Source organism: Mesoplodon densirostris, chromosome 18 (assembly GCF_025265405.1).
Source record: "Mesoplodon densirostris isolate mMesDen1 chromosome 18, mMesDen1 primary haplotype, whole genome shotgun sequence".
Taxonomy (NCBI): domain Eukaryota; kingdom Metazoa; phylum Chordata; class Mammalia; order Artiodactyla; family Ziphiidae; genus Mesoplodon; species Mesoplodon densirostris.
In genome coordinates this window covers 27,339,183-27,366,823 of record NC_082678.1, presented here as the reverse complement: position 1 = coordinate 27,366,823, position 27,641 = coordinate 27,339,183, and the positions used below count along the sequence as shown (strand labels likewise).

Here is a 27,641-nt window from a genome sequence, read left to right as displayed (position 1 = left end):
TTGAAGTACGGTTTGAGGGGAGAGGAGCCTGCGGCCTTGTGTTCCTTTATGAATGAAGACTCTGCATCGGAGGACTTTCCCACCAGCTTCCTGGGCCTCTGCACCATGAGGAGCTGTTTCAGCTTTCTTGGGGATGGCCTCCTGAGCTTTCATTCTTTGGCAGTGTTCGCCACAGATGGCTGGGCATTCTGTTTCCTCCTGACGCTCTCATCTCCCACTGCTTTGAGGTGCATTTTCTGTATGCCCCTTGAGGACCTTGTTCACTCTCACCAGCTTTTCCTCTGTACTCTCAATCTTTGCTAGGCTGTCTTTCTGTGGTTGGGCAGTTTCTAATTTCTTTTGAAAGATGTAGCGTGTAAACATGGCACTTAAAAGGTTGGAACGCGTACACGTGGCAGGTTTTTCTTCCTTTTTAACCTCATCAATTTTTTCTTGAGTTTCTGCATCTAACAAATTTTCCACAGAATGGAGTTCCCTCAATTTGTTTTTTTTAGTTGAATTGTTGGGTACAGGTTTAACAGAAGGGCTCCTTGTATTGTTTTTCAAAAGGCCCAGCGGCATATGTCCATCTTGTGTATTTGAAAAAAGAAGTTGAATGAATGGTAATAATGTTGATTCCACATCTCCTAGATTTCCCTCTGAGATATAAGGCAGTATGTAATTTAGTGTACTGATAATATCACTTTTATTATTAAAGTCCAGCTGCTCATTCATGAAGCCTGACAAGCTGACAGCACTGTTAGGTGAGGACGTCCTCTCTGACTCAATAGTCAGCTCGGTGCTGTTGTTCTCCTTCTGGGCTTGTAACACCTTCATCAACGATCCTCCTGCATTCTCTATAGATGTTTCTTCATCTGTCAAAAGAGAAGGGACTGTTTTTGATCACTGAAGACTGATGGGACAGCCTTTTGTCAGTCCACAGCCAAAGAAATTAGGAATCAGTCAAAGTTTGAGTGCCACTTAGGAGAAAAAGAAACCCACACTTAAGCCTATGACTGGCAACAACAAAATGTGAGAAAGGTCTCTCTTGAAAAAGGGGCTATCTACTCAGAAAATTCTGTAGCGTGAAATATAGGAACTATATTCAGGATTACTCCACTGGTTCCCAGGGGCCAGTACTCAAGAAAAGCCAAGGCTGGAAGACAAATATTCCCCTAATCAGCTGGACTCTCTGCAGATCTACTGTGACTCCTCACATTCATATACCCCATCCTGTCCTGCCTCAAAGGCACGGGAGTGTGAGGCTTCCTCTCTCCACCTCTTCAGTGTGCTTGTGTTCTTGCTGCTATCACAGATCTCCACGACAACCACCGCCGCTAACAGGTCGTCATCTGGACATGTCCTTCTCCAACTACCCACTGAGTCCTTTGCTTAGTCCCTGCTTCTATATATCCCAGTCCCCATAACAGAAGCCTCTATACAGAAAAAAACACTATGTCCGCCCTGGCTCTTTGCTAAAATTTGGGCAGGGAGCTCGGGTATAAGTTAAGAGATTTGCCAGATTGTATGCCCATGTGGAATGTTCAACAAATCAATGGAATAATACTTGAGGCCCTAAAATGTAGACGGGAAAAAGCAACTTCTGTCAGATGGCTACTTTGCTTTCAATTCATTTTACTTCTAATATTTCCAGCTCTACTTGGGGAACCATCCAAATCTTCTGACTGTGTGAAGGTAATGTGTACCAGTGTGTAGCTGGGCTTGTCTCCCAAAAGGATTAAAAGTATTTTTGGTGAGGGTCAAAGGAGGAGGGAAGGGTCATGAGAAAGGAGGAGCAGAGGCTAGCAGAGAGCCCCAAACTGGGGACAGGAGATCGGGGCCCTAGGGTCATAGCACTTAACACTGCTGATCTTGTTTTTCCTCACCTGTAAAGGAGATTAAAAATGCTTTTTCTGGGCCTCCCTGGTGGCGCAGTGGTTGGGAGTCCGCCTGCCGATGCAGGGGACGCGGGTTCGTGCCCCGATCCCGGAGGATCCCACGTGCCGCGGAGCGGCTGGGCCCGCGAGCCATGGCCGCGGGGCCTGTGTGTCCGGAGCCTGTGCTCTGCAACGGGAGAGGCCACAGCAGTGAGAGGCCCGCGTACAGCAAAAAAAAAAAAAAAAAAAAAAAAAAAATGCTTTTTCTGCCCACTTCTGGGGGAGAAGGGAATAATATAATTAGTAAAAAAAATGTTTGGGGGAGTTCCCAGGTGGTCTAGTGGTTAGGACCCGGCACTTTCCCTGCTGTGGCCCGGGTTCAATCCCTGCTGGGGCAACTAAGATCCCACCAGCTTGGTGGCCAAAGGAAAAAAAAAAAAACTGTGTTGAAAAATCAGCAATATTGTCTTTATATAAGTGGCAAAGTGTTATTATTTATGATGTGCTCTAGATCACTGAAAGAGACCTGTATTCAAGCTACCTGGGCATGAAAGCACATTTTGGAAGTCATCAAGTTAGTGCCCATAAATCTAATATATAGAAAAATCGTTGAAAGCCCCTGAGTGTTTTGTGGATAGAAAAACTTGCGATTCAGAGCAAGTTCAGAGCTGGACAGTCAAAGAAATAACTAGCTCTCCCATGCATTAGAAGGGCTTGGTAGCAGCTTCTGGTTATGGAACCAGAAACTCTCAGGCTCCAGATAGGACATAAAACAGCATCACTTGCACTCTTTATAAAATTGCAGAAACAAACCAAATAAACAAAAATATATTTACACCTGTCTTATAAGACAAAGGGTACTTGAGACCTAATGTATATAAAATCAGTTTACAAACTGTGATGTACTATGTGAATAAGTTGTCATTTGCAGAGAGGGCAGCATAGGATATGTGGCCATTAATGTGAATTCCCTTCCCCCTTCCATTCCTTTCTCTGGTTCCTTTACATATGCAGATCAGTTACATTATGAAGCTAATAATGTAACTGAGCTCTTCTTAGCTTAATAATGTAACCAAGAATCTGATTTTTAGCAAGGGGGTAATTCTTAGAAATTTAGGGAGCTGGAACTCTAAATGAATGTATTAAAATAATGTAATTACATCATTAGTTTTAAAATGTACCATCCTTGATTAAAAATAAAAAATTAAATTAAAAATTAAAAATGTATTATCCCGCAATTGAGACTCACCACAACGTGTGACGTCCCTCAGGCGTTCACTGTCACAACGCAGCTTGACTGTCTCACAGACAACCTCAATAGTATTTTTAAATTGGCAGAGGCAGCAGGCCCTACGGCTGGGTAAGATCCTATAAATGGAAACACAGGTAATTAAATTCGTGGTAAAAGAGTTACCTGAGTAGGTAGAAGAGGTAGGCCAAGGCCACCACAGACCAGTGCAAAAAGGAGTTCTTGGGGCATATGGGCTATAGAACTGGATAGGGGCCGGTTGGCCAATTGCTGCCCTTGACTGTGGGAAATAAATATAGAGGAGGAGAGAGGTGCCCAACAGAAGGATTAGGATGGCAGTAGGTATGATATGCCTAGAAAAAAGGGAATAGCGATTAGAATTGGGTGACACTGAACTGTAGTTTAATTCAGAAGTATCTCCTTCCAACCCGAAAGCCTCACTTTGGGTTGAGAGTACACAGGAAGAAGGCAGACTTCTAAGAAGAGTATGAAGAAGACCGCACATTCTGGAGTCACTTTCTCAGTTCCTATTTGTGAGGAGTAATATATTAGAAATTATTCTAGTAATAAAAAAGCATCATGTGGCTAAACAATAACAGAGATCGCATTGACCAAATCTGGACAAAAGGAACATTCCAAAGAATAACATTATCATTATAATAAGGTATAACGTAGTTAATTGAAAAAAAAGCACATGAGTTCATAATGATACTCCAAATGAAAAGTGGGGGAGCTCTTCTTTATAGAATAATGTCAGCTAATAAATGCAAAAGGAAGGATAGAATTAGGAAAGTGTTATTTTGCAACTATCAATGTAATAATCGATTCAGACAAGGATTATCATTGATGCACAGTTGGGTGAAGAGTTGTTTGAAAGTAGGATCTTCACTGATCCCAAGGATCACCCCACATATTATTTATCAATTACCAAGGGGAAAAATAACTTTACAATGGAGAGATATGGAATAGACCACCTTAACCAAGTGATCAAACTTAGCAATGGGCCACCTCAAGTGATGAAGTATGAAGAATACATCACCTATATAGTATTCTTCCCCAAAATGTTTACTTTGAATCTAATGAGGAAACAGACAAATACAGATTGTGGGGCAATTTACAAGACAACTGGCTTAGACTCTTCAAAAAAGCCAATGTCTTAAAAGACCAAAAGAAATAGTAGGGAAAAATTCTAGATTAACGGAAACACAGACATGACATGCAATGCCTAATCTTTAATTGGATCCTGTATCAAAACAAAACAGACTTAAAGAATATTATTGGCTTCTGGCCAAGATGAAGTACAAGGGCCAACTTAACCTCCCAGCTGAAACAAGAAAAAAATCAGATGGAACATAATGAAACAACAGTTTTCAAGAAACTGAACCTCAGGCAATACATTTCAGTGATTCCCGAGGAGATGGGAAATAAATGAAGTGATCCCTATAATTGCCCTTACTTCTCTGAGAGAGTATCCACGTCATGGTACAGGGAAGAGAAGTCCAGACAGAGACTAGTGGGCTCCCTGACAGACGAAATGGAGATAAGGGTCTGGGAAAACCAAGGTAACTAGAGTTCACAAAGCAGAGTATCAGAGAGAAAAGAAGTGCACAGACAAAGAACTCTGGAGATATGCAGAGGGATCTCTTGAGAATTCAACAAAGTATGGGTCAATACATTTGTGTGAGGAATAACTTGATGCCAGGAAAAGAACCACATGAAAGGATTAATAAGAAGAACAACTGGATATCACACAGGGTTGTAGGAATAGTACCTGTTCCTACAAGTCAGACTGGAAAACCTCATGATACTCAGAAAGGACTTGTCTCAGTAGTTGCAAATAATGAGCTCCAGACTAAAGGCTACTTGGACTCCTACCCAACGAACCTTAAAAGCTAGACCTAAAAGAATACAATTGTTTTGAGTAACCTAATTTCACCCAAAACAGAGCCCAGGCATTTTACAGGAATATAAATATACATAGCACACAATAAACTAAAACTCACAATATCTGGGATCATATGAAAAATTGCATGCAAGCATGCAAAGAAGTAGGAAAATATGACCCATACTGAGGAGAAAAGGCAATCAATCAACAATAACCCATAATCTATACAGATGTTAGAATTGGCAGAAAAGAACTTTTAAAAGGTTATTATACATGAAGAAAAGTTATTATAACTGTATTTCATATGTTAAAACACCCAGACTAAACACTGAAAATGTTAAGTGTAGGCATGGAAAATGTAAAACAGACCTAAATTGAGCTTCTAGAGATTAAAAACAATGTCTAAATGAAAAAGATATTGCAGGAGGTTAAAGGCTAATTAGACACGGCAGAAGGTCAGTGAACATTAAGGCATAGCAACAGAAACTATCCAAAATGAAACAAAAGGAGTAACAAAACAGCAACAAAATGAATAGAGCCTCAGTGACTTGTGCAACAACTTCAAGTGGCCTAATACATGTGTACTTAGAGTCCATGAAGGAGAGGAGAAATATAAAAATTTGAAGAAATAATAGCCAAAATTTTTCCAAATTGGTAAACACTATAAACCCTCAAAGTCAAGAAGATCAATGAACTTTCAGCAGAAGAAACATGGACAAAACTACACCAAGGCACAAAAAATAATCGAATTGCTCAAAACCAGCAATAAAGAGAAGAATTTAAAAGGAGCCAGAGGAAAAAATTATACACTACATACAGAGGAACAAAGATAACAATGACAGCAGAATTCGTGCTTGAAAAATCGTAAACGAGAACTCAGTGGAATAACATCTTTAAAGTAGTGAATTGAATTCTATCGAGCTAGAATTTTATACCCACATCTGTCAAAACAAAAGCAAAATAAAGACTATCTCAGACAAACAGAAGCTGAAAGAATTCATTACTGGTAGACTTTCACAATAAGAAATGTTAAAAGAAGTATTTTTAAGCAGAAGGAAAATGACACCAGATTGGAATATGGATCTACATAAAAGATTAAGAATACTGGATACATACAACAATGGAGACCCAATTCAACCAAAAATAAATAAACAAATTAAGAAAAGAAGGGAAAAATCATATAATCACTGCAATAGATGCAGGAAAAGAATGAAAACATCTAACATACATTCCTGATTAAAGAAAAACAAACAGCCCTCAGTAGACTAGGAATGGAAGGAGACTTCCTCAACTTGATAAATGACTTCTACAAAAAACCTAACATCATACTTAATGGTGAAGGACAAAGTACTTTCTCACCAGGATCAGGAACAAGGCAAGGATATCTGCTCTCATTGCTTCTATGTGACATGGCACTGAAGGTTCTAGCCAGTGCAATAGGGCAACAAAAGGAAAAGACACATTCAGAATGGAAAGGAAGAAGTAAAACTATCTTTATTTGCAGATAACATGATTATGTAGAAAACCTGATAGAAGCTACGAAAATGCTACTGGAACTAATAAATGAGTTTATCAAGTTTGCAGGGTACAAGATCAACATACAAAAAGATGAATTTGTCTCAACAAACAATCAGAGATCAAAGTTTTAAAATGCTACTTATAAAAGAATCCAACATATAAAATACTTAGAATAAATCTGACAAAAGACTTGCACACTGAAAACTGTAAAATGTTGCCGGGGGAAATTAAGAAAGACCTAAATAAATGGAGAGATATAAAGTATTCATGGATCAGAAGATTCAATATTGTTGAGACATCAATTCTCCCCAAATCGATTTATACATCAAAACCCCAGTAGGCTTTTCTATAGACATTGACAAGCCAATTCTAAAATTCATATGGAAATAAAATTTAGAATAACTAAAACAACTTTGCGAAAGAACAAAGTTGAAGAACTAACAGTAACTGATTTCAAGGATTATGAAGCTACACCTTCAAGACATTGTGATAGTAGTGTAAAGATAGACAAAAAGACCAAAGGAACAGAATACAAAGTTCTGAAGTAGAGAGATGTGGAGAACTGACTTTCAGGTTCAAAGGCATTTCAGTGGAGAAATGATAGTCTTTTCAACAAATGACGCTGGAACAACTGAATATCCAGGTGCAAAAAGAAAAAAAAAAAAATGAACTTGATCTAAACCATATACAGAAGTGAACTCAAATTGGTTCAAAGATCTAAATGTAAAACATAAAACTATAAAACGTCTAGAACAAAACAGGTGAAAAATTTTATGACCTTGAGTTTGGCAAGATTTCTTAGATACAACACCAAAAGCATAATGCATAAAAGAAAAAAATAGATAAATTAGACACCATCGAAATTAAGAATTTCTGCCCTGCAAAAGACACTCCTGAGTGAACGAAAAGATGAGTCACAGAATGGGAGAAAATACCTAGCAACTTACCTATTGGATAAAGGACTAATTTCCAGAATATAGAAAGAACTCTCAAAACTCCAGAAAAATATAGCTAAAAGATTCAAAGATATACAGATGGAAAATAAGCATATGAAAAGATGTTTGACATGATTAATCATTAGGGATGCTACAGTGAGATACAACTACACACCTATTAAACTACCTAAAATTAAAAATACTGAGCATAGCAAATGTTGGCCACAACGTAAAGAAAATGCAGCTCTCGTACACTGCTGGTAGAGATGTAAAATGATCAAACCACTATGGAAAATAGGTATTTTTTAAAAACTTAAACATACACTTACCAATGATGCAGCCATTCTACAGGCAGGCATTTACCCAGGAGAAATGGAAGTAGACATCCATACAAGACTTGTACACAAATATTCATAGCAACTTTATCTGTAATAGACAAAGACTCAAACAACTCAAATGTCCATCAATGGTCAATACATAAATGGTGGTACATCCATATAAAGGAATGCTATTCAGCAATAAACAGAAATGAATTACTGATATATACAACAATATGGATGAAGATTAAAATAATCATGCTGGGTTAGAAGCCAGTTAGAAAAAAGTATACACTGTATGATTCCATTTACATAAAATTCTAGAAAATGCAAACAGAAAGCAGATCAATGGTTGCATGGCGATTGGGAAGTGCAAGGAACGATGGGAAGGAAGAATTACAAAGAGACATTAAGAAACTTTCTGAGGTGATGGACATTCTGAGTTTCGTGATGTCTTCATGGTGTGTATGTATGTGTGTGTGTGAACACAGATTATTGCATGTCAATTATACCTCAAAAAGCTGTTAAAAGAAATGATATTAGATAAGAGAGACAATTGGGGAAATTTGAATAGCAACACTTTATTAGGTAATATGATTGTGTAGGAATTTAATTTCTTCAATACTGTGTATTAACAGTATCGTGGTTACACAGGGAAATAGTTTTTAATATCCAGAGAGGAGGGCATCTAGCTGACAAGAGAGGGATCGCAATTGTGGCAGATGGTGTGGGACACTGAGGAAGATGAGGCTAGAGCAGTGACCAATGCGTGACGGCACAGTGAAGACAGTCATTTGTCAGGTGACCTGACAAAGACGGTTGGAAGAGACTGCTAAATGCAGGGCCGTTTCCGCATACTAATCTCACGCAATCCCCTCAACTAGCCTTGGCGTAACAGAAAGTTTCTATTAGCTTGCCATATTGGAGGGGGGATGGCACAATTTAAGGTGCAGTAGGTTGTGTAATAAACTGTCACCATAGGGTCCTACAGAAATAGTTTTTTAAACCGCAAAAAAATAAAACTTGACCCTTCCCTCACAACGTATATGAAAATTAACTTAAAATGAATCATAGACCTAAATGTAGCTATACAACGTCTGGAAGAAAACGTAGGAGAAAATCTTTGTGATTTGGGGTTAGACAGTGGGGTCTCAGAGAAAGATTTCTTAGATTAAGACACAAAAAAGCAGAAAGCATTTAAGAAAAATTGCTAAGGGACTTCCCTGGTGGTGAAGACTCCGAGTTCCCAATGCTGGGGGCCCGGGTTTGATCCCTGGTCAGGGATCTAGGTCCCACATGCATGCCTCAACTATGAGTTCGCATGCCAGATCTAAGAAGCCCATGAGCCGCAACTAAGGGGCCCATCTGCTGCAACTAAGACCCAGCACAACCAAATAAATTAATTAAATAAATATGAAAAATTAAGAAAAATTGCTAAATTAGAGTTCATCAAAAATTTAACACTTCTAGCTTTCAGAGACACTTTAATATAATGAAGATAAGTCACAATCTGGGAGAAGATATTTACTAAACACATATCTGAGAGCAAGGACTTTTTCCGTTGCTTTTTATATAAAGCACTCTTAATTCTCAATATAAATATCCAATTAAAAAATGGATTTGAACAGACACTTCATTTAAAAGGATATTTGCACATGAATAGACACTCAACATCATCAGCTATTACAGAAATGCAAAATGTGGCAAAACCCACGAGATTCATCTACACACCTACTAGAAAGGCGAAAATGTTTTTAAAAAACACATATAAGGATCAGGTGAAGATGTAGAGCATCTGCAACTCTCATAGACTGCTTGTGGGAAAGCAACATGGCACAGGCACTTTAGAAAACGGTTCAGCAGTTTCTTAAAAAGTTCAATAGGCACTTAGCATATGATGAAGCAATCCCACCCTGAGGTATTTTACCCCAAATAAATGAAAACATATGCTCACACAAGACATATATTCACACACACACGTGAGTGTTTTCAGAGGCTTTGTTCATAATAGCCAAAAAACAAGAAGAAACTCAAATGTGCATCGAACGATGAATGCGTAAACAAACTGTGTATCCACACAACTAGAATACTGCTCAGCGCTCAAAAGGAATGAGCTACTGACAGGTGCAACAAACCAGATGAATCTCCAAAGAGACTGGCTAAGTGAAAGAAGCCAAAAACAAAAAGCTACATACCACATGATTTCATTTATCAAATATTCTGGAAAAGGCAACATTATACGGACAAAAATCAGATTGGTGGTTGCCAGGGGCTGGTAGTGACAGGAGGATGCATTGACTACAGAGGGACATGGGGGGTCTTTTGGGAGTGCAGAAGTTTTCTTTACCTCAAATGTGGTGGTGGCTACAGAACTATACGTTTGTCAAAACACATCACACTGTATATTTAAAAAGAGTGAATTTTGTTAAACGAAAATTATACATAAATAAACCTGACTTAAGAAGATAATCAAACAAACCTAAAAGTACAATTGAGTGAAAATCAATGTAAGAAAAATCAACTTACAGTGTTTCCAATTCAAGGGTCATCATGAGGATGCTTTCCATTGCGGTAAGTGACACTTGTGCTGTTCCCATGTCTCTGAAGGAGAAGCCCAAACATGCATGATATAAAACCCAAAGACAAAATTTCTAAACTGAAGAAGATACTTAACATGTGATTACTTCCACTTTGGCTTCTTACTTGCCATAGATGATAATGCCAAAGAGCTCTTTTGGAAGAAATTTAAATTTGCATCATCAAATTAATGACCTTGGTGCTGAACAGTACAATCATTTTCTATGATCCTCACTTCTCATTTTCAATTGCATCTACCTCTTTTGATCACTCTTTTTTTAAAAAAAATAATGTACCCCTTATTCCTTTTTGCTTTCTTGGATAAATACTATTCCTATATGCATCTTCATGTTCCATATCTATATGTGTTCTTCAACACTGTTCTCATCCTCTGCTGGCTCTCTTACCCATATATATTCTTTCTTAATCCTTTTCTTTGCCAATAACTCTTATTTTCAATAACCCAGTTAAAATCTAAATTATGACTGTTTAGCCAAAGTACTCAAGTTTTGACGAAAGTAAAAAGGAGCAGAAATTATCTCATGAGCCATGAAACTCTTACAATACTTACAAAGAGTTTAATGCTGGCACTTTAAAAAGACAAGAATCTTCAACTGTTGGCAAAGGATTACGATTGAGAATTCTGAAAAATGGAATGGAATTAAAATTATCTGCATTTTCAATTACTTCCATGAAAGTTTATATTCATTTTTTTTGGTATGGAACTTGAAGGTTAAAAAAATTATTTTCTGTCTTTACCTATAAATCACCCTTAGAATCTGTAAAACACTCTTTCACTGGGAACTACCCAGGTCTCTAGATGACAAAGTGGAGAAGAGAAACAAACAAACAAACAATAAAATAGAAAAAAAGTGGCTAGCAAAGAAAAAATATGCCAAAGTACTTTTCACGTTAAAAACCCTCGAAGTGACTATGCTGGTAGGAAGCCCTTGCTCTGTAAAAAAAGTACTATTTCTAGTGTCCTCCATAATTCAAGGTGTTTTTCTTTCATCTCTACAAAGTTTGAAAAATTTCATGATTTAAACTACCCAGCTAAAGAGAAAAATAAGGCTAATTCCTTGGTTCTGGAGCCAAAGAAGAGAGAAATCCAAGAGGAACTGGTGAAAGCCATACTCCCATCACATAGTCCCGTGTGTATTCTTGTGCCATAGCTTTTGTTACTGTGTATGTAATCAACTGTTTATTTGTCACTCTCCTAGATTGTCAGCAACTTGAGAGCAGGGACCACACTTTATTGTCATTATTATTCCTGTGCCTGACATAGTGCCTAATATTTACTAGGCATTTAATAAATGTTTGCTGAATAAATAAATAACATTTTGTTTATATATCAATAAAATAAACAAATTAATTTTGGGGAACAAAATTTTATTCCAAAATGTTGGAATAGATTTTCTTCATAGTTCTTTCTTTCTTCCTTTTTTTTCCCCTTAGTTCTTTAAAACAAATAAGGGGGAAAAAAAAAACAGAAAAGAAACAGGAAGAAAGAAGAGAATAGCTGACTTAAGGTTAACTCTACTCAAGAATTATTAGTGTACTTTTGCAGAATATTATAAAGATAATTATCAAAACTAATATCTTTTGGGTTGCCATGCATATGTGATCAGCATTTAACATTTCATCCTCACAGTAACCTTATGTGATATATATATTACACAATTGTACAAATGAGGAAACTGAGGCACAGAGGAGTTACATAACTTGTCTTAAGTCATCAAGCTCGTAAGAAGCAGAGCTGGAATTTGAACTCAGTTCTGACTCTAAAGCCTGTGTTTAACCTGAATGAAAAAAAAAAGGGTTTTTTTTTTTTTTTTGAAACATCTGTTACTTTAACCTTAATTTTGACAGCACTAAATATAGAAATACCTTTTCAAACTTCATCTACCCATCTGGGAAAGCCTCTATGAGAATTATATTTTCTCTTTTTATTTATTTATTTATTTATTTCTCTTTTTATTTATTTTTTCCTTAATCATCTCTTGTGATAAATATTTAATTAGCCTATGGCCATTGAGACTTTATAGATTTTTTTTAAAAAGTTGCAGGAAAATCAGTAAAAATGATGGAGGAAGGACATCTGAAAATTCATCCCTGCATAGAAGCAACAATAACAACAACAACAAAACTGGCAAAAATGGTCAGAATCAACTTCTTCTGAACTCTGGACATTTAACCAACATGCTGGCAGTAAATGGGGGAGCAATTTATTCAAGGAAAACAAATTAATTTCTGTAAGAACAATGAGATCTGTGTTGCTTTAACTTGCCCTCGACCTTTGGTCTCCATGCCAGTGGTAGCCTTGAAAAACAGCCCACATCCCTGGTACCAGAACGAGCAGCATGGACTGAGAGGTCCTTCAAAGCCTCATTCCCAAAGAACTGTCATTGTTTTACATGTCTGGTGGTCCCCTGGAAGACCTCACTTGAAAGGCTTGCCTTTGACCTGACTGAGGGCTGTCTAGTGAGAAAAGCCTCTGCTCAGGTGGCATTTCTGGAAAACATTTTCAAGCAAATATTTTAACATGGCGGTGGCATGAGGCAATGGATAACAGTTTGGGGCAAAAAACAACCCAACCGCAAAGCTTTAAAAGAAAAGCTGAGGAATGAGATGTGCACAGACACTTTGAAATATTCCAATGTATTCCTGGGAAACTGGAAGACCACAAGACATATTCCTGGGCATCTAGGAGAATAACTGTTAGCATTAATAAATGAGTTCAGCAAGGTTGTAGGATATAAGATCAATATCATTTCTACACACCAGCAATGAGTAATCGAAAAATGGAATTTAGAAAACAATTCCATGTGGAACAGCATCAAAACAAATATAATACTTAGGGGAAAATTTTACCAAGTAAGTGCAAGATTCACACTGAAAAGTACAAAACTGTTGAAAGAAATTGAAGAAGATCTAAATAAGTATAAAGACCTGCTGGATTCATGGACTGGAAGATAATCTTATGAAAATTTCACTACTTCCCAAATCGACCTATGGTTCCATTGCAATTCCTATCAAAATCCCAGCTGACTTCTTTCCAGAAATTGCCAAGCTGTTTCTAAAATTCCTATGGCAATTCGAGGAAACAGAATAACCAAAACAATGTCGGTAAAGAACAAAGTGGGAGGACTCACACATCCTGGTTTCCAAACTCAGTTCAAAGCTACTGCAATCACAGTGTGGTACTGGAATAAGAACAGACATGTAAATCAATGGAACAGAATTGACAAGATAGCAATAAACCCTCATATTTATGGTCTATTGATTTTCAACAAGGGTGCCAAAACAATTCAACGTGGAAAGAACAGTCTTTTCAAATGATGCTGGGACAACTGTACATCCACACACAAAATAATGAAGCTTCACACCGTATATGAAAATTAACTCCAAATGGATCAAATATCCAAACGTAAGAACTAAGACTATAAAACTCTTAGAAGAAAACACAGGAGTAAATCTTTATGACCTTGCTTTAGACAACAGTTTCTTAGATATGATACCAGAAGCACAAACAACCAAAGGAAAAACAGATGAATTAGATTTTATAAAAACTAAAAAGTTTGCGCTTCAAAGGACACTATCAAGAAAGTGAATAAACATATAGAATGGGAGAAAATACTACAGGTGGGAAGAATAAGATGCAGTGGGGAGAAGAAAAGTGTAGTAGTTGCTAGGTGTGACAATCTCAAAATTTTGAACTATTACAAATAAAACAGCCACCCTGAATCACCCCAAAGGGCAGACCCAAGTTATTTTTGCTTTTAGTGTTTATGCCTTTCTAAATCTGAGAAGCTGCCAGGATTCTAGTACATAGCAAAAAGTGAGGACAACACCCTCAAGTGTGTAAGCTTTTGTGTGTACATAGCTATGTAAAGGAAACCAATGCTAGCTGACTGGGGGAGCATTAGGGCGGCTCTGTGACCGCAGCTCAATTTGCCTTCATAGTGTGGACACACCTCCCGCACTGATATTCTCAACAATGGGGTAAATAATTCAATAGGGATAAGGCTTTGATTTTCCTCTTATTCTCTCTTCGTATTTATGTTCTTGGTACGATATTGATGTACCACGGACAAGCCAGCATGTGAATGTGCTCTGTCTGCTTAAGTTATATAGCCTTTCTACATTGTAGAGTCCTTCAGTTTCTAAAATCATGGAGCTTGTATTGTTAGATCCAATGAAGTGACTAAAAGAATTTTTAAACATAAGCCATCAGTCTGGACCTGCATAGGTGAATGAAGGAGAAACACTTTAGAGTCAGAGAAAAAAAGCATACTTAACATTTAGGATTATCAACCACTGCCGGTTTTCCATAGTATATTTCATTCCTGATTTTATCTGAAAGAGATATGATGACTACCACCATTCAAAAAGTGGTACTTTATTAATAAGCTCCTGGCTCATCTTTGAGGTAGATTTCGGATTTAAAATAGACTACCACACTGCTAACCACTTCACCTGATATTTCTCAATAACATAGAGGCTTCATTCAAGAAACCTACTGACTTATAATTACCTGACACCCGGTGATGAATCAAGGATTTGTGGGGCCTGAACCTCATCTACTTTGGGAAATCCTAGCTAATAAAAACAGGCAAAGTTATAAATAGAAAAATCGCTAGGACCCCTCTCAAGACCTTGGAAGGGACCTATGCAAGTGAGGAGCCCTGAAGCCTAAGGTTCATTGAATTCAGGATAAATCCACCTCAGCTGGGGCCCTTTTCCAAACTTATTTAATGCAAGCAACTTATAAACACCCCAGTAATATGTCATTATAGGTAGTAAAATGATTTAACTCGAGGGTGGCATCTTCCCTTGGTGGCTTGCCTTTGGTAAGAGATGCAATACAGTTTGTATCTCACCATGGCAAATGTTTCCTAAAGCAAATTAGCTTTGTCTATTAGAAAGACTTAGTCCAAAACAAAGACTTACTATACTGTGACAGTCTTTTGAAAGTAACTGTGAATGAGTCTTCGGAGTACAGTACTAATTTATTTACAACACCAGATAGTTCTGATTCTTTCACTACCTTTTTCTGTCATTTAAGAGGAGCGCAAATTCCAAAGGAACAACTTGGTGCCTCTTCCATTACAAATCTTTTCTAACCTACCACCCGTTTTCTACTTCATCACCCCACTCCCTCACCTTGTTACCCTGCTGCATAGATGCTAGAATGGCTCTCATATATGTTTTCCCATCAACATCCATATTTCTCCTTCCAGTATGAAAGCTTCTTGGGGACAAAGTCCCTGCCCTATGCGTCTTTGTATCCCCAGCACTTAGTAGAGTGTTCACAGACAGTGGGCAAGGCACTCAGTGAATGTTTTGGAATGAATTCATTAATTTTTAAACTGTGATTTATTTATTTATTTCCACAATGTATTGTCCTGTGTTGCCTACATAACTATAGTGAAACTCTGATTCTTATAAGGAACTCTTGGTGTTCTGGGATGTTTAGGAAAGGTGGTGAGTTTCAGACGTTGTACTGACGCTACTAAAACCTCCTGGGGAAGGGACCTCACGAGCCTGCTCTCCGGTGTGCTAACAGAAGAAAAACCGACCCTCGGTGCTCTCTCCCCAAGGTAGGCGTCCGCAAACTAACAAGGGAAAGGAAGGAGGCCGCTAAAGATAGGCATCTGCAGGAATTGTTAATCCAGCTCCAGACACAGCCTCAACACCTTCATTAACCCAAAATGTGGGAACTGTGTGAAACTGGATTTCTGAACCACAAGACAGGTAAGAGAGTCTTTTCCAAAGCCAGGTGTACAAGAGCTCTTTCCCTTGAGTCTAAAATCGCCTTCGGGCCATTGAACGTACCCACTATCATTTCCTTGTGCCATGAGAAATCAGAGAAGTTTTGAGCTGAAGGGGTGGAAAACCCACACTTCTTATTGAAGAGTAGTCAGCAAAGAAAACATATTGAATTAGGCCACAGCAGTCTTTTCTTTATATTTTTCACACTACAGCTGAACACAAACAACGTCTTTTTCCATACCTCAAAGGTTCCTATTGGCCACCGATAATTCACTTCAGCAATATATGCTTTTTTGAAAAATAATGTTCTGGGTGGCTGGGGAGAGCCCTGTGGTGGGTGTTCAGGAATTCTTTCTGCTTTACCATTTAAAAGAGCTAATGATGGTTGGGGAAGCACCCACACCCACTGAACCACACCCTGCTCAACTTAGTTCTCTGCAGCTCTGTGTTGCATACATTTTAAGCAGTTAGGAACTTTGCACATGAAAAGGAATCAAAGTGAAATTCAAAAGTGGAAGTTCCTGGACCATTCTCATATTGGAGAGGCATCCGTGGGATTCCATGACAATGCTAATCTGAGTGTTTTTGTTTGGTGCCTTTAATTGACCATGCCAAAGATCAGTACTATGGAAAGCAGAGCCTTTCATATATATGAGTTAAACAAGTCTCTTGGCCTCTTTGTACCTTAGTTTCCTCATCTGAAAAAAAAAATAAATGGCTCTCAAGACATACTTTCCAGAATTCATACTGGGCTTACTTACACCCAGCTAACCAATAACTGCATGATTGCTTTTACACACAGTTGTTTACATGTATTCATCTTCTATTTCACTTACAACTTGTGTAAAAACTGCATTCCATGCCAGGCCTGAAACGTTCCAAAGCTCAGTTCTGTGAGTAAATTGCAACCAAGATTTCTACCAAAAAAGACACGAGCAAAAGAATTAGAAAAACAGATATTCTTTCAGAACATTTATCCATTGGCAATAATTCTCATTTATATATGATGAAACGTAACATCACTACTCCCTCCATACACTAAAGAAATCTCACTGTGGGAGATATTATGATTTATACTTTCATGATTATATATGTGGTGCATTAGATACAAAATACTAAATGCTCATTAAATACTTGTGTTAAGTGATCTTTATTTCTCTAGCTAGGCAGCACTATTGACAGTTTGGGCTGGATAATTCTTTGCTGTGGGAGGCTCCCCTGTACACTGTTGGATGTTTAGTAGCATCTCTGGTCTCTGTCCACTAGATGCCAGTAGCGTATACAGTTCTGACAAGCAAAACTGTCGCCAGACACTACCAAGTGTCACCTGTGTGCAAACTCACCCTGGTTGAGAACCACTGCTCTTGATCCTGGGGGATGTTGGATGCTCAGCATGATCCTGCTCTGTGCTGGAACTGTCACCTCGGGATACAATGGAGACTGAGCTACAACTTCCTTAAGGAGCTCTGGAGGCTGAGGTGGGGTCTTCTGCTGGACTGGAGAAGGTTCAACCTCTTTAGTGACCTGTGGATTTATGGGAAGTGCCAGAGCCAGAGATTTAACAGTGACCTTGTACAAGTGTGACTGCTGAGCTTCATTTACCCCATGATGAACACATGGTCAAACTACAACCTCCTTAAGTGTCTCCAAAGGCCGGGCGAGGGCCTCCTGAGGACTTGAAGTTTCTAGTTCCTCAGGGGCCTCTGAAGGCTGAGATGGAGCCTCCTGCGGAAGTGGAGGTGGTTCTACCTCCACAGTGGGCTCTGCATGCTGAGCCTGGGCCTCTGCCTGGGGTGAAAAAGATTCAACGTCCTCAGGGGTCTGTGGATGCTGAGCAGGGGCCTCTTGATGAAGTAAAGATTCAGCCTCCTCAGTGAGCTCTGGATGACGAGTTTGGGCCTCCTGCTGGGATGCAGAAATATCTCATCCTCAGCAGAAGACTCCCTGTCGTGTAGCTTTTGGGTCATGTGTTCCTTGCGTGTGGCGCTGAGAGGCCTATACATACCCCTAAGCCAAAGTGGCCGCCTTCTCCCGAAAAAGCCCTCCTAGAACACAGAAAGGGAAATATTAATTCTGCATCTCCCCTGCTTTCTCTGGCCACAGTACTTTATCCTCCTCACATCTACCTGACTCTCACTTTCCCCTGAGCTTCTCTTACGCAGCAGAAATCCAAAAAAGCCCCTTGGAGGAAAACACACACTGTTAGTGCTGCATGTCACTTTTCATCTCTCTCACAATGTGTTATCTCTGCTTTCATTAGGACTAAATGGGGACCTCAGTCCATAATCACAATGAGCAAAATCACCACAGACCCGGGATCATGAAAATCATTGCATGCATGCTGGCCTTCCAGAAGTTCTCTGTGTCTGTCCAAAATGGACCCCAAGTGTCTCTGGAGAGACATTTGTATGTGGCTTAGCATGGAGCATAGGCAGGATTTTCAGCCCCGTTCACCTTTCTTTGCCCTTGGCCAACTGCCCTCGTGCAGTGAAAACACTTGCACAACGGCACTGGGCAGAAACTTGTTACTCCCTTAGACGCGCTTCACACCAGTCCGCTTCGGACTTAGTCGCACATGCAGCATTTGCTGCGGGTGTGGGTGTGGGGAGAAGGTGATTTTATTTTCCTGGCTGCTCTATCCTATACGTTGAATCACACCAAGTAAACACCTGAACCCAACGAGCAAAGTCATCTATAGCTCTCTGACTTTCACTCTGCAGGCTGTCACTCAGGTGTCAGTGAATTGTGGAATCCGTTTAAAGGCCACGACCAGCAGGGAAGCACAAAATACTCTTTTTGAATACAAATAGAAGAGAAAAAAATCACAGTGCACAATAAGTTTGTTTCAGAAACTACTTATGTCCATATAGTATGTGTCTACTCAACTGTGACCTAAAACGTAGCTCACAGCCCAAGCACAGTGTGTGATCAGTGGAGAAGTCCTCAGTGGAAAGGGACCATCTTCTTCTTGGTAATCACCAGCAGTATGACCATGGGGCAAGGTAGTTTCCCTTTCTCTTTCTCCAGTTCCTTATTACAAAAGGAAGAGACAAACTACTGTCTAAAGTTTCTCCCGGTTAAAATTCTATGAGGTTTGGATAAAGGGAATAGAGAGTAGGGGCCTGAAAAACAGTAGGATGAGAAGGGAAGTTTTCTTGCCACTTTCCAGAAGGGACTCATATGTTCTACCTTTTGTCAGCTTTGAGTGAGGCCAGCCCCTAAATCCCCAACCATGTGGCCCTCCCTACCCCAGAGCCTCCTAGAAGGCCTCTGGCCTGGCCTGATGCCTGGGAGCCAGGCATCCGCCCAGCAGGAACAGGTACAACCAAAACCTCTCCCCGTCCACCCTCTTTCCTTAAAGGACTAGTGAGAGCAGATGAATGTGTGCCAGTCCTGTTCTAACTCAGCTTGGGCTGCGGAGCTAATTCTGCTGAGAAATAAACTAAGGTAAACCATTAGGGTAATCAAGCGTTCTTCCTGCCTTTGCTGAGGAAACTGAAATAGATGAGTTCTAAGTTCTCCTCTAGTTGTAAATTTCTGCTTTCAAAGACCAATATTTACCTTCTGCTTCTTTTTCTATCTTCCTCTTTTGCAATTCTAGGAGAAGAAATCTGTTTTGAAAGAAAACAGGATCATGATTATCCATTACAACTATTTCCAAATCCTTATTCATTCCTTTTGACTTTAAATCTTATCTATCCAGTAAGATGACAACTCTTTCAAGGAAAGGAATTCTACCCTGTTTAAGAATCCTTTGACTCTTCCACAGTACCTAACTTAGGGTCTTGCATGCAGCTGGCGATATATTTTATTGACTGTTTTAGATAACGTTCAACAGATAATTCCTAATAAAAACTCTCAGAAGTAGGAAAAGAAAATAAAAGTATCTGGCAGAAACCTAAGCATTGTTCTAAAGTCAAGAACAAGAGTAGGATGCCCAATCATTACTGCTACTATTGAGCACTGTGGAGGAGGTCTTAATCAGTACGATAAGAAAAACGAAGTATTGGAAAGAAGAGACAAACATATCTGCATATGAAACAAGGGACCCAAAAAGACCAAAAGTATCAACTGAAATTTTATTGGAAGTAACATGAGTAAGATGGCTCCATACAAAATCAAGAGATCAACATATTAGCCTCAATAGCTTTCCCATATAACACAACTAACTAACTAAAAAACAGAAGGAACCTCCCGTTCACTATATCAATACAAATGCATAAAGCACCTAGGAATAAATTTAGCCACAAATTTGTAAGACCTATGTGATGAAAATATTAAAACTTTTTTGAAGGACGTTAAGAAGTACTTACATGGCATGAGATACCATCCTCCTAGAATGTTGTAAAGAGGTCAATTCTCTTCAAATGAAACTAAAAATTCAATGCAATCCATTTTATAGCCAAAATAATTTTTAAATAAAACCTGGCCAGCTGACATTTGGTAGAGAATATATGTAAGAATAGTTATGAGATGTATGCAAAAGAAGGTCAAAGAGTAGGACCTTGCCCTACCAGATATAAAATATGTTATAGAGCAACTGGAAGTAAGCAGTGTGATATCAGTACTGGTACAGGACAAGATAACTGGATCACAGAACAGCATCCAGATGAAGATAGCATATTAGACCAGGGAAGAAGGAATAAACCATTCAGTGAAAGATTTGAAAAGCATCAGATCTTCATGTAGGGGGAAAAAGTTAGATCCCCTACCTCAACCACACGAACAAACAAATACAACAAATTCTGGACAGATTATAAAAGTACTTGAAGAAAATATTAGAGATGGTTTTTACGTCACGAGGTGACAAAGGCCTGGCTAACAAAACCCACCCCACATGAGCCATGAGGAGACGACAGGCAGATATGGTGGCAGACTGTCAACACACCTCCTACTCTTCACAGCCCTTGCCCCCTTTTCCCCTGGACTGTTTGTCTGCTTCTTGTTGACTTATAAAACTCTTGGGAGTTCCCTGGTGGTCCACTGGTTAGGGCGTGGCTCTTTCACTGCTGTGGCCCGAGGTTCAATCCCTTGTCAAGGGACTAAGATCCTGCAAGCTGCACAGCATGGCCAAACCCCACCACTTCGAAACAAACAAACAAAAACTCTTTATGGTAAAGAAATACTGGCTGTCATTGAATTTCAGTGTTTCGAATATTTCCAGTGTTTTTGTCTCTAAGGAGACAAGACAAAAGAGTGGAGTAGGGAGCACCAGCTTTGCAGTCGGGTGAAACTGCCTTCTGCTTTGGGTTTGGCCGCTGGGGCCTTACACTGATCTCCTTCATCTATGAGGGAGGGATAGTAATATCATCCTCACAGGACTGTGGGCTTTAAATCAGACAATATATGGAAAACTCTTCATCTTATGCTCGGCATGAATCAGTGCTAAGCTGGTATCACAGACAAGATGGTGGAATATATCAAAGGCTCTGCTTGTGGCATCAGGCTCTGAAGGCTCTTTCCCACCAGAAGATTATAGAAATATTGCTTTTATTTTCTTCTAATACCTTTATGTGGTCTTTTTTCACATTTATGGATATATGTTTATTTAAGATGAAACATGGGGATCTGCTATTTACCCCCCAAATACTTAGGCAGCTATTCTATCACCATTTATTCATTTTCTTCCGCTGACTGCAATAGTAAAACATGACATTTCAAAAGTCTTAAGAACACAGGGGCCTATTGCTGGACTCTATCCTACTTCAAATAAATATTCGGTTGAATTATTCCTCACTGTGGAATTGACATAACGCCTCATCTCTCTTCCGTTGAACACCATTATTGTCTACCATAGGAAGGACACTGCGTGGCCCCTGTCCTCCAAAAGCTTATCGTATATGTGGGGAGAGGAAATAACGGTTAGGACTCCTCGCTTTCACTGCCGAGGGTACAGGTCCAATCCCTACTTGGGGAACTAAGATCACACAGGCCCAAACAAAACAAAACAAAACAAAACAAATGCAAGAAGTTGAAAACAAGAAAAAGGGGACTTTACAGAAATTCTAAAAATGCCAAAGGCCATATGCCACCTGAGATGTAGAGGGTACAGTCTGGGCAATGGCCAATGACTAGCAAGCTAGTCCCCAGCCTCCTAGGCTCAGAAATCATACTCTTCCTCACCAAGCGAGAACTCACGTCTTCCTGTTGTGGCAGTCTCACTTGAGCAATATCACAGGATTGATCAAACATCAGAATGCCAAATTATTACTTGACAATGAGAAATACATCTGTTCTACACACAGGGCATCTGTGTCTACACAAGCAGAGAATTACCTTCTGTGGGGACAGGCCTCCGTGGCACACTGAAGCACAATCACAGAATCGAAGGCTACTTGGTGACAACAGAATTAGAAAAGGAATCAGCCGAGTCCAGAATTTAATGGGAAGGCCTGAGGTAACTGGATCCATCCATCTCCTCAACAGGCAGCCTGGCTAGTGGGCCTGACTCTGCAGTTATGCTGCCTAAGGTGCCATCTCTACTCTTGGGCAATGTGAGGATGGGCACTGCCCATGTTGGTCTCTCCTCACCTTTTCTATGCTTTCACTAGTGACCAACCCTCCTGCAGATAGACACATTTCTCTTTAGAAGTTAGTACATCATGTCAGGTTTGATTCAAGTGTGATAGGCCAGGAAGCCATTGGTCCTTACACATCTCTGCTCAGCTCCATGATGTGCTAACCTTGGTGGTTCTCTCCTGGGGGGCTGCCTTTCAAAAAACTGCTTACCACTTTTGTGAGTTCTGAGGGGAGGGGACTGCTTTGCTATGGCCCCTAAGAAATGGTGACAAACCTCACAGGACTAGGATCAGGAGGGCTGGGGTATTCAGGGAAGGCTTTACAGAGAAAGATATCTGAACTTGAGTTGGCTTTTCAGAGATTCATAGGAGTTCCACAGGCAAAGCAAAATAAAGGAATTTTCGATGGACAAAGCACAGACAAAAGTAGGAATGGGTATGGTGTAACTAGCGTATAGTGAGGAGCTGCTTTGGCTGGAATGGAGGGCTGCCATTACAGGAGAAAAGATAACTAAAGTAATGTGGAGTGGTAGGGTAGAATCAAGACTGTCAGCCTATTAAAATCACTCTTTTAATGTTAGCAACTGCCTGCTGGAAAAGTAATAAACCACTATGTAACTGAACAAAAGGTAAACAGGCTAGCTCCAGGAATAGGCTACTATAACTATTTGAGGGTAGCCTGCTGCAAGATTTTACTTGCAGTGTTTTAATGGAACCTATCTACACAATTCCTAATACACCGGAGAAGAAAGCTGCTAAGTAAACCTGAGGAGTTGACGAGATCACACTTTTGTCTTTTAGGCATGTCCTTTTAGCCCTCCCAGGGTGACTGATAGCTCCTTGAGTATGGAGATCCTATATCTCTCATCACTTCAGCCAAGAAGGAAAGAAATCAACAGTAGAATGAGAGTGACTGGTGAGGACCTCAAATCAGCATACTTTCTTGAGTTGAAGAAAATTTACTATCATGTCAACTCTGGCCTTCTTATAAACTTCACTTGTCAAAATAGTCCAATAGCTTGTTATCATGGATCCAATTCCATAGGGATCTCCTGGGAGTGAAGTTCCTTTTAAAAATCCTGTGGGGACTTCCCTGGTGGTGCAATGGTTAAGGATCCGCCTGCCAGCACAGGGCACACAGGTTCGATCCCTGGCCTGGGGAGGTCCCACATGCTGCGGAGCAACTAAGTCAGTGTGCCACAACTCCTGAGCCCGTGCAGCTACAGCCCGTACTCCACAACAAGAGACGCCACCTCAGTAAGAAGCCCATGCACCGCAATGGAGACCCAACGCAGCCAAAAAAAAAAAAAAAAAAAAAAAAAAAACCCACACAAAAAAACATCCTGGGAATATACTTTTCATTAAAAGAACAAAGTGTATGTCAGTCCTCATGGCTAAAGGGAAGAATCAAGTAGTAGCAGGTGGAAAGGTGGATTTGATTCTCAGTTTCTGGGTTCTGAATCTGAATTAATTATTGTCCTTACCTCAGTGAGACAGAGAATTCTAACACAAATCGTCACTACTACAGGTACAGATACTGCCAAGATGAGTTTGTTGTTATAGTCATAACCTGGAACTTCTTTTGTGAGCTGAAGAAATATATCACAATTTTTAAAAACAAGGAGATAGAAGGGATGAAAACTTACGATTCTTCATCCTATTCTAAACGATAGCTAACTATTCTTAAACTACTATGAAACCCAATCCTTCCAGGCGAGTAGCTTCTATAAGAACAAGCCAAATTTAATGTTATTAGTCTTATCATTAGCATTTTCTTCTACAATTTATCTACAATTTATCTATCTTGTGTTATGTCCTTTTCGCGTCTACCCTAGGAATAGTGACACACTCTCTCAATGAGCAAAGTTGGAGATCACTGTCTTAGCCCGTTTCATGGCTGAAGATAAGATACTGACTAGGAGCCCGTGGTATTCCCGCTTGGGCACGTTAATGGCATGTCCTAAACTGAGTAAAAGTCCAAGTCCCACGTGTCAGGGGTTATCCTCACCTCACTTGACTCCTGCTCTTTCTGCTCACTCTGGGCTCCTGTGCTCTCACTGATAGAGTTGTCAGCTTTCCACTGGTCCATATCCCATTCCGCTTTGGACACATTTACTTCTTGCTGCTTGCTGAGAAGCTTCATCAGGAGGCCTGTTCTAGAGATGAGGTTGGCACAGGCCAGCTGCACGTGGGTGTCCGAGCAGTCTATTTTCAAAGTCTGGATAACATGAGAAATGAGCCTTTGCACGTCATTGTTGGGGATGAGGGACCAGAGCTGCTGGTTTAGCTGAGTTTCAACTTGATCACCCGGGGATGCGAGCCCTGGGAAAGTGAAGCCTGTGGGCTTAGAGGATAATTCAGTGACCATGTTGTGGTGCTCCCATTGTGTTTTGTTGCTGTGTTGAACAGCTGGCATACTGTTGTCTGCAGCGACAGTAGAATGTGCAGTGGAGACGTTCCTATGGCTAGTGTTTCCAGGGCCGGTTCCTCCTGGCAGAGTAGCGTTTCCTGTAGAACTAATTGCTTCAGAAACATTTTGTGCAGTATTGTTTTCTGAAGTAGTGTTTTCTGAAGAAGGGTCTGAAAGAGAAAATAATTCTGGAAAAGGATTTTCCTGAGAAGTCACTTCTCCTGAAGATGAAACAGCCTCTCGTGGAGGGGAATTTATGAGACTCCTCACGACAGAGAACGGAGGGCTTGCAAGCATCACTCTATCAAGTGAACTTTTCTTTCTGAACTTCCGACTCCCTTTTTTCTTTTTTCTTTTTGTTTCTTTTTGCGGTACACAGGCCTCTCACCGTTGTGGCCTCTCCCGTTGCGGAGCACAGGCTCCGGAGGCACAGGCTCAGCGGCCATGGCTCACGGGCCCAGCCGCTCCACGGCATGTGGGATCTTCCCGGACCAGGACACGAACCCGTGTCTCCTGCATCGGCAGGCGGACTCCCAACCACTGTGCCACCAGGGAAGCCCCTCGATGCTTTTTAACTTTGGGTTTTCTGTGGACCCGATGAGACCTAATTTTATGGAAGATGTATTTTTTTTTCCAGAATGTGAGATTAATTCGAAGTCCTTAATATTTCTAACTCTTGCCTTTGCATCTTCGAAAACATGAATAGCGTTGGATAAGTCTTTTGATTTGCTTTTAACCTCAGATGGGGATTTTGGCGGGATGGAGGCACAAGGCCTGCCCTTGAAGTACGGTTTGAGGGGAGAGGAGCCTGCGGCCTTGTGTTCCTTTATGAATGAAGACTCTGCATCGGAGGACTTTCCCACCAGCTTCCTGGGCCTCTGCACCATGAGGAGCTGTTTCAGCTTTCTTGGGGATGGCCTCCTGAGCTTTCATTCTTTGGCAGTGTTCGCCACAGATGGCTGGGCATTCTGTTTCCTCCTGACGCTCTCATCTCCCACTGCTTTGAGGTGCATTTTCTGTATGCCCCTTGAGGACCTTGTTCACTCTCACCAGCTTTTCCTCTGTACTCTCAATCTTTGCTAGGCTGTCTTTCTGTGGTTGGGCAGTTTCTAATTTCTTTTGAAAGATGTAGCGTGTAAACATGGCACTTAAAAGGTTGGAACGCGTACACGTGGCAGGTTTTTCTTCCTTTTTAACCTCATCAATTTTTTCTTGAGTTTCTGCATCTAACAAATTTTCCACAGAATGGAGTTCCCTCAATTTGTTTTTTTTAGTTGAATTGTTGGGTACAGGTTTAACAGAAGGGCTCCTTGTATTGTTTTTCAAAAGGCCCAGCGGCATATGTCCATCTTGTGTATTTGAAAAAAGAAGTTGAATGAATGGTAATAATGTTGATTCCACATCTCGTAGATTTCCCTCTGAGATATAAGGCAGTATGTAATTTAGTGTACTGATAATATCACTTTTATTATTAAAGTCCAGCTGCTCATTCATGAAGCCTGACAAGCTGACAGCACTGTTAGGTGAGGACGTCCTCTCTGACTCAATAGTCAGCTCGGTGCTGTTGTTCTCCTTCTGGGCTTGTAACACCTTCATCAACGATCCTCCTGCATTCTCTATAGATGTTTCTTCATCTGTCAAAAGAGAAGGGACTGTTTTTGATCACTGAAGACTGATGGGACAGCCTTTTGTCAGTCCACAGCCAAAGAAATTAGGAATCAGTCAAAGTTTGAGTGCCACTTAGGAGAAAAAGAAACCCACACTTAAGCCTATGACTGGCAACAACAAAATGTGAGAAAGGTCTCTCTTGAAAAAGGGGCTATCTACTCAGAAAATTCTGTAGCGTGAAATATAGGAACTATATTCAGGATTACTCCACTGGTTCCCAGGGGCCAGTACTCAAGAAAAGCCAAGGCTGGAAGACAAATATTCCCCTAATCAGCTGGACTCTCTGCAGATCTACTGTGACTCCTCACATTCATATACCCCATCCTGTCCTGCCTCAAAGGCACGGGAGTGTGAGGCTTCCTCTCTCCACCTCTTCAGTGTGCTTGTGTTCTTGCTGCTATCACAGATCTCCACGACAACCACCGCCGCTAACAGGTCGTCATCTGGACATGTCCTTCTCCAACTACCCACTGAGTCCTTTGCTTAGTCCCTGCTTCTATATATCCCAGTCCCCATAACAGAAGCCTCTATACAGAAAAAAACACTATGTCCGCCCTGGCTCTTTGCTAAAATTTGGGCAGGGAGCTCGGGTATAAGTTAAGAGATTTGCCAGATTGTATGCCCATGTGGAATGTTCAACAAATCAATGGAATAATACTTGAGGCCCTAAAATGTAGACGGGAAAAAGCAACTTCTGTCAGATGGCTACTTTGCTTTCAATTCATTTTACTTCTAATATTTCCAGCTCTACTTGGGGAACCATCCAAATCTTCTGACTGTGTGAAGGTAATGTGTACCAGTGTGTAGCTGGGCTTGTCTCCCAAAAGGATTAAAAGTATTTTTGGTGAGGGTCAAAGGAGGAGGGAAGGGTCATGAGAAAGGAGGAGCAGAGGCTAGCAGAGAGCCCCAAACTGGGGACAGGAGATCGGGGCCCTA

General features: G+C 40.3%; 1 protein-coding gene across 1 annotated transcript in view; it reads right to left on the bottom strand.

Moving 5' to 3' along the window:
- The window catches only part of LOC132479145 (uncharacterized), a 302,289-nt gene that overhangs the window by 94,927 nt on the left and 179,721 nt on the right, over window positions 1–27,641 (bottom strand). Inside the window, 14 exon segments of the mRNA XM_060082726.1 lie at window positions 243–854; window positions 3,106–3,224; window positions 10,287–10,361; window positions 10,909–10,980; window positions 16,946–17,026; window positions 17,437–17,633; window positions 17,742–17,897; window positions 18,016–18,154; window positions 19,671–19,720; window positions 24,112–24,216; window positions 24,636–25,382; window positions 25,614–25,667; window positions 25,670–26,066; window positions 26,068–26,671. Coding sequence (XP_059938709.1) covers window positions 243–854; window positions 3,106–3,224; window positions 10,287–10,361; window positions 10,909–10,980; window positions 16,946–17,026; window positions 17,437–17,633; window positions 17,742–17,897; window positions 18,016–18,154; window positions 19,671–19,720; window positions 24,112–24,216; window positions 24,636–25,382; window positions 25,614–25,667; window positions 25,670–26,066; window positions 26,068–26,671 — 3,408 coding nt within the window.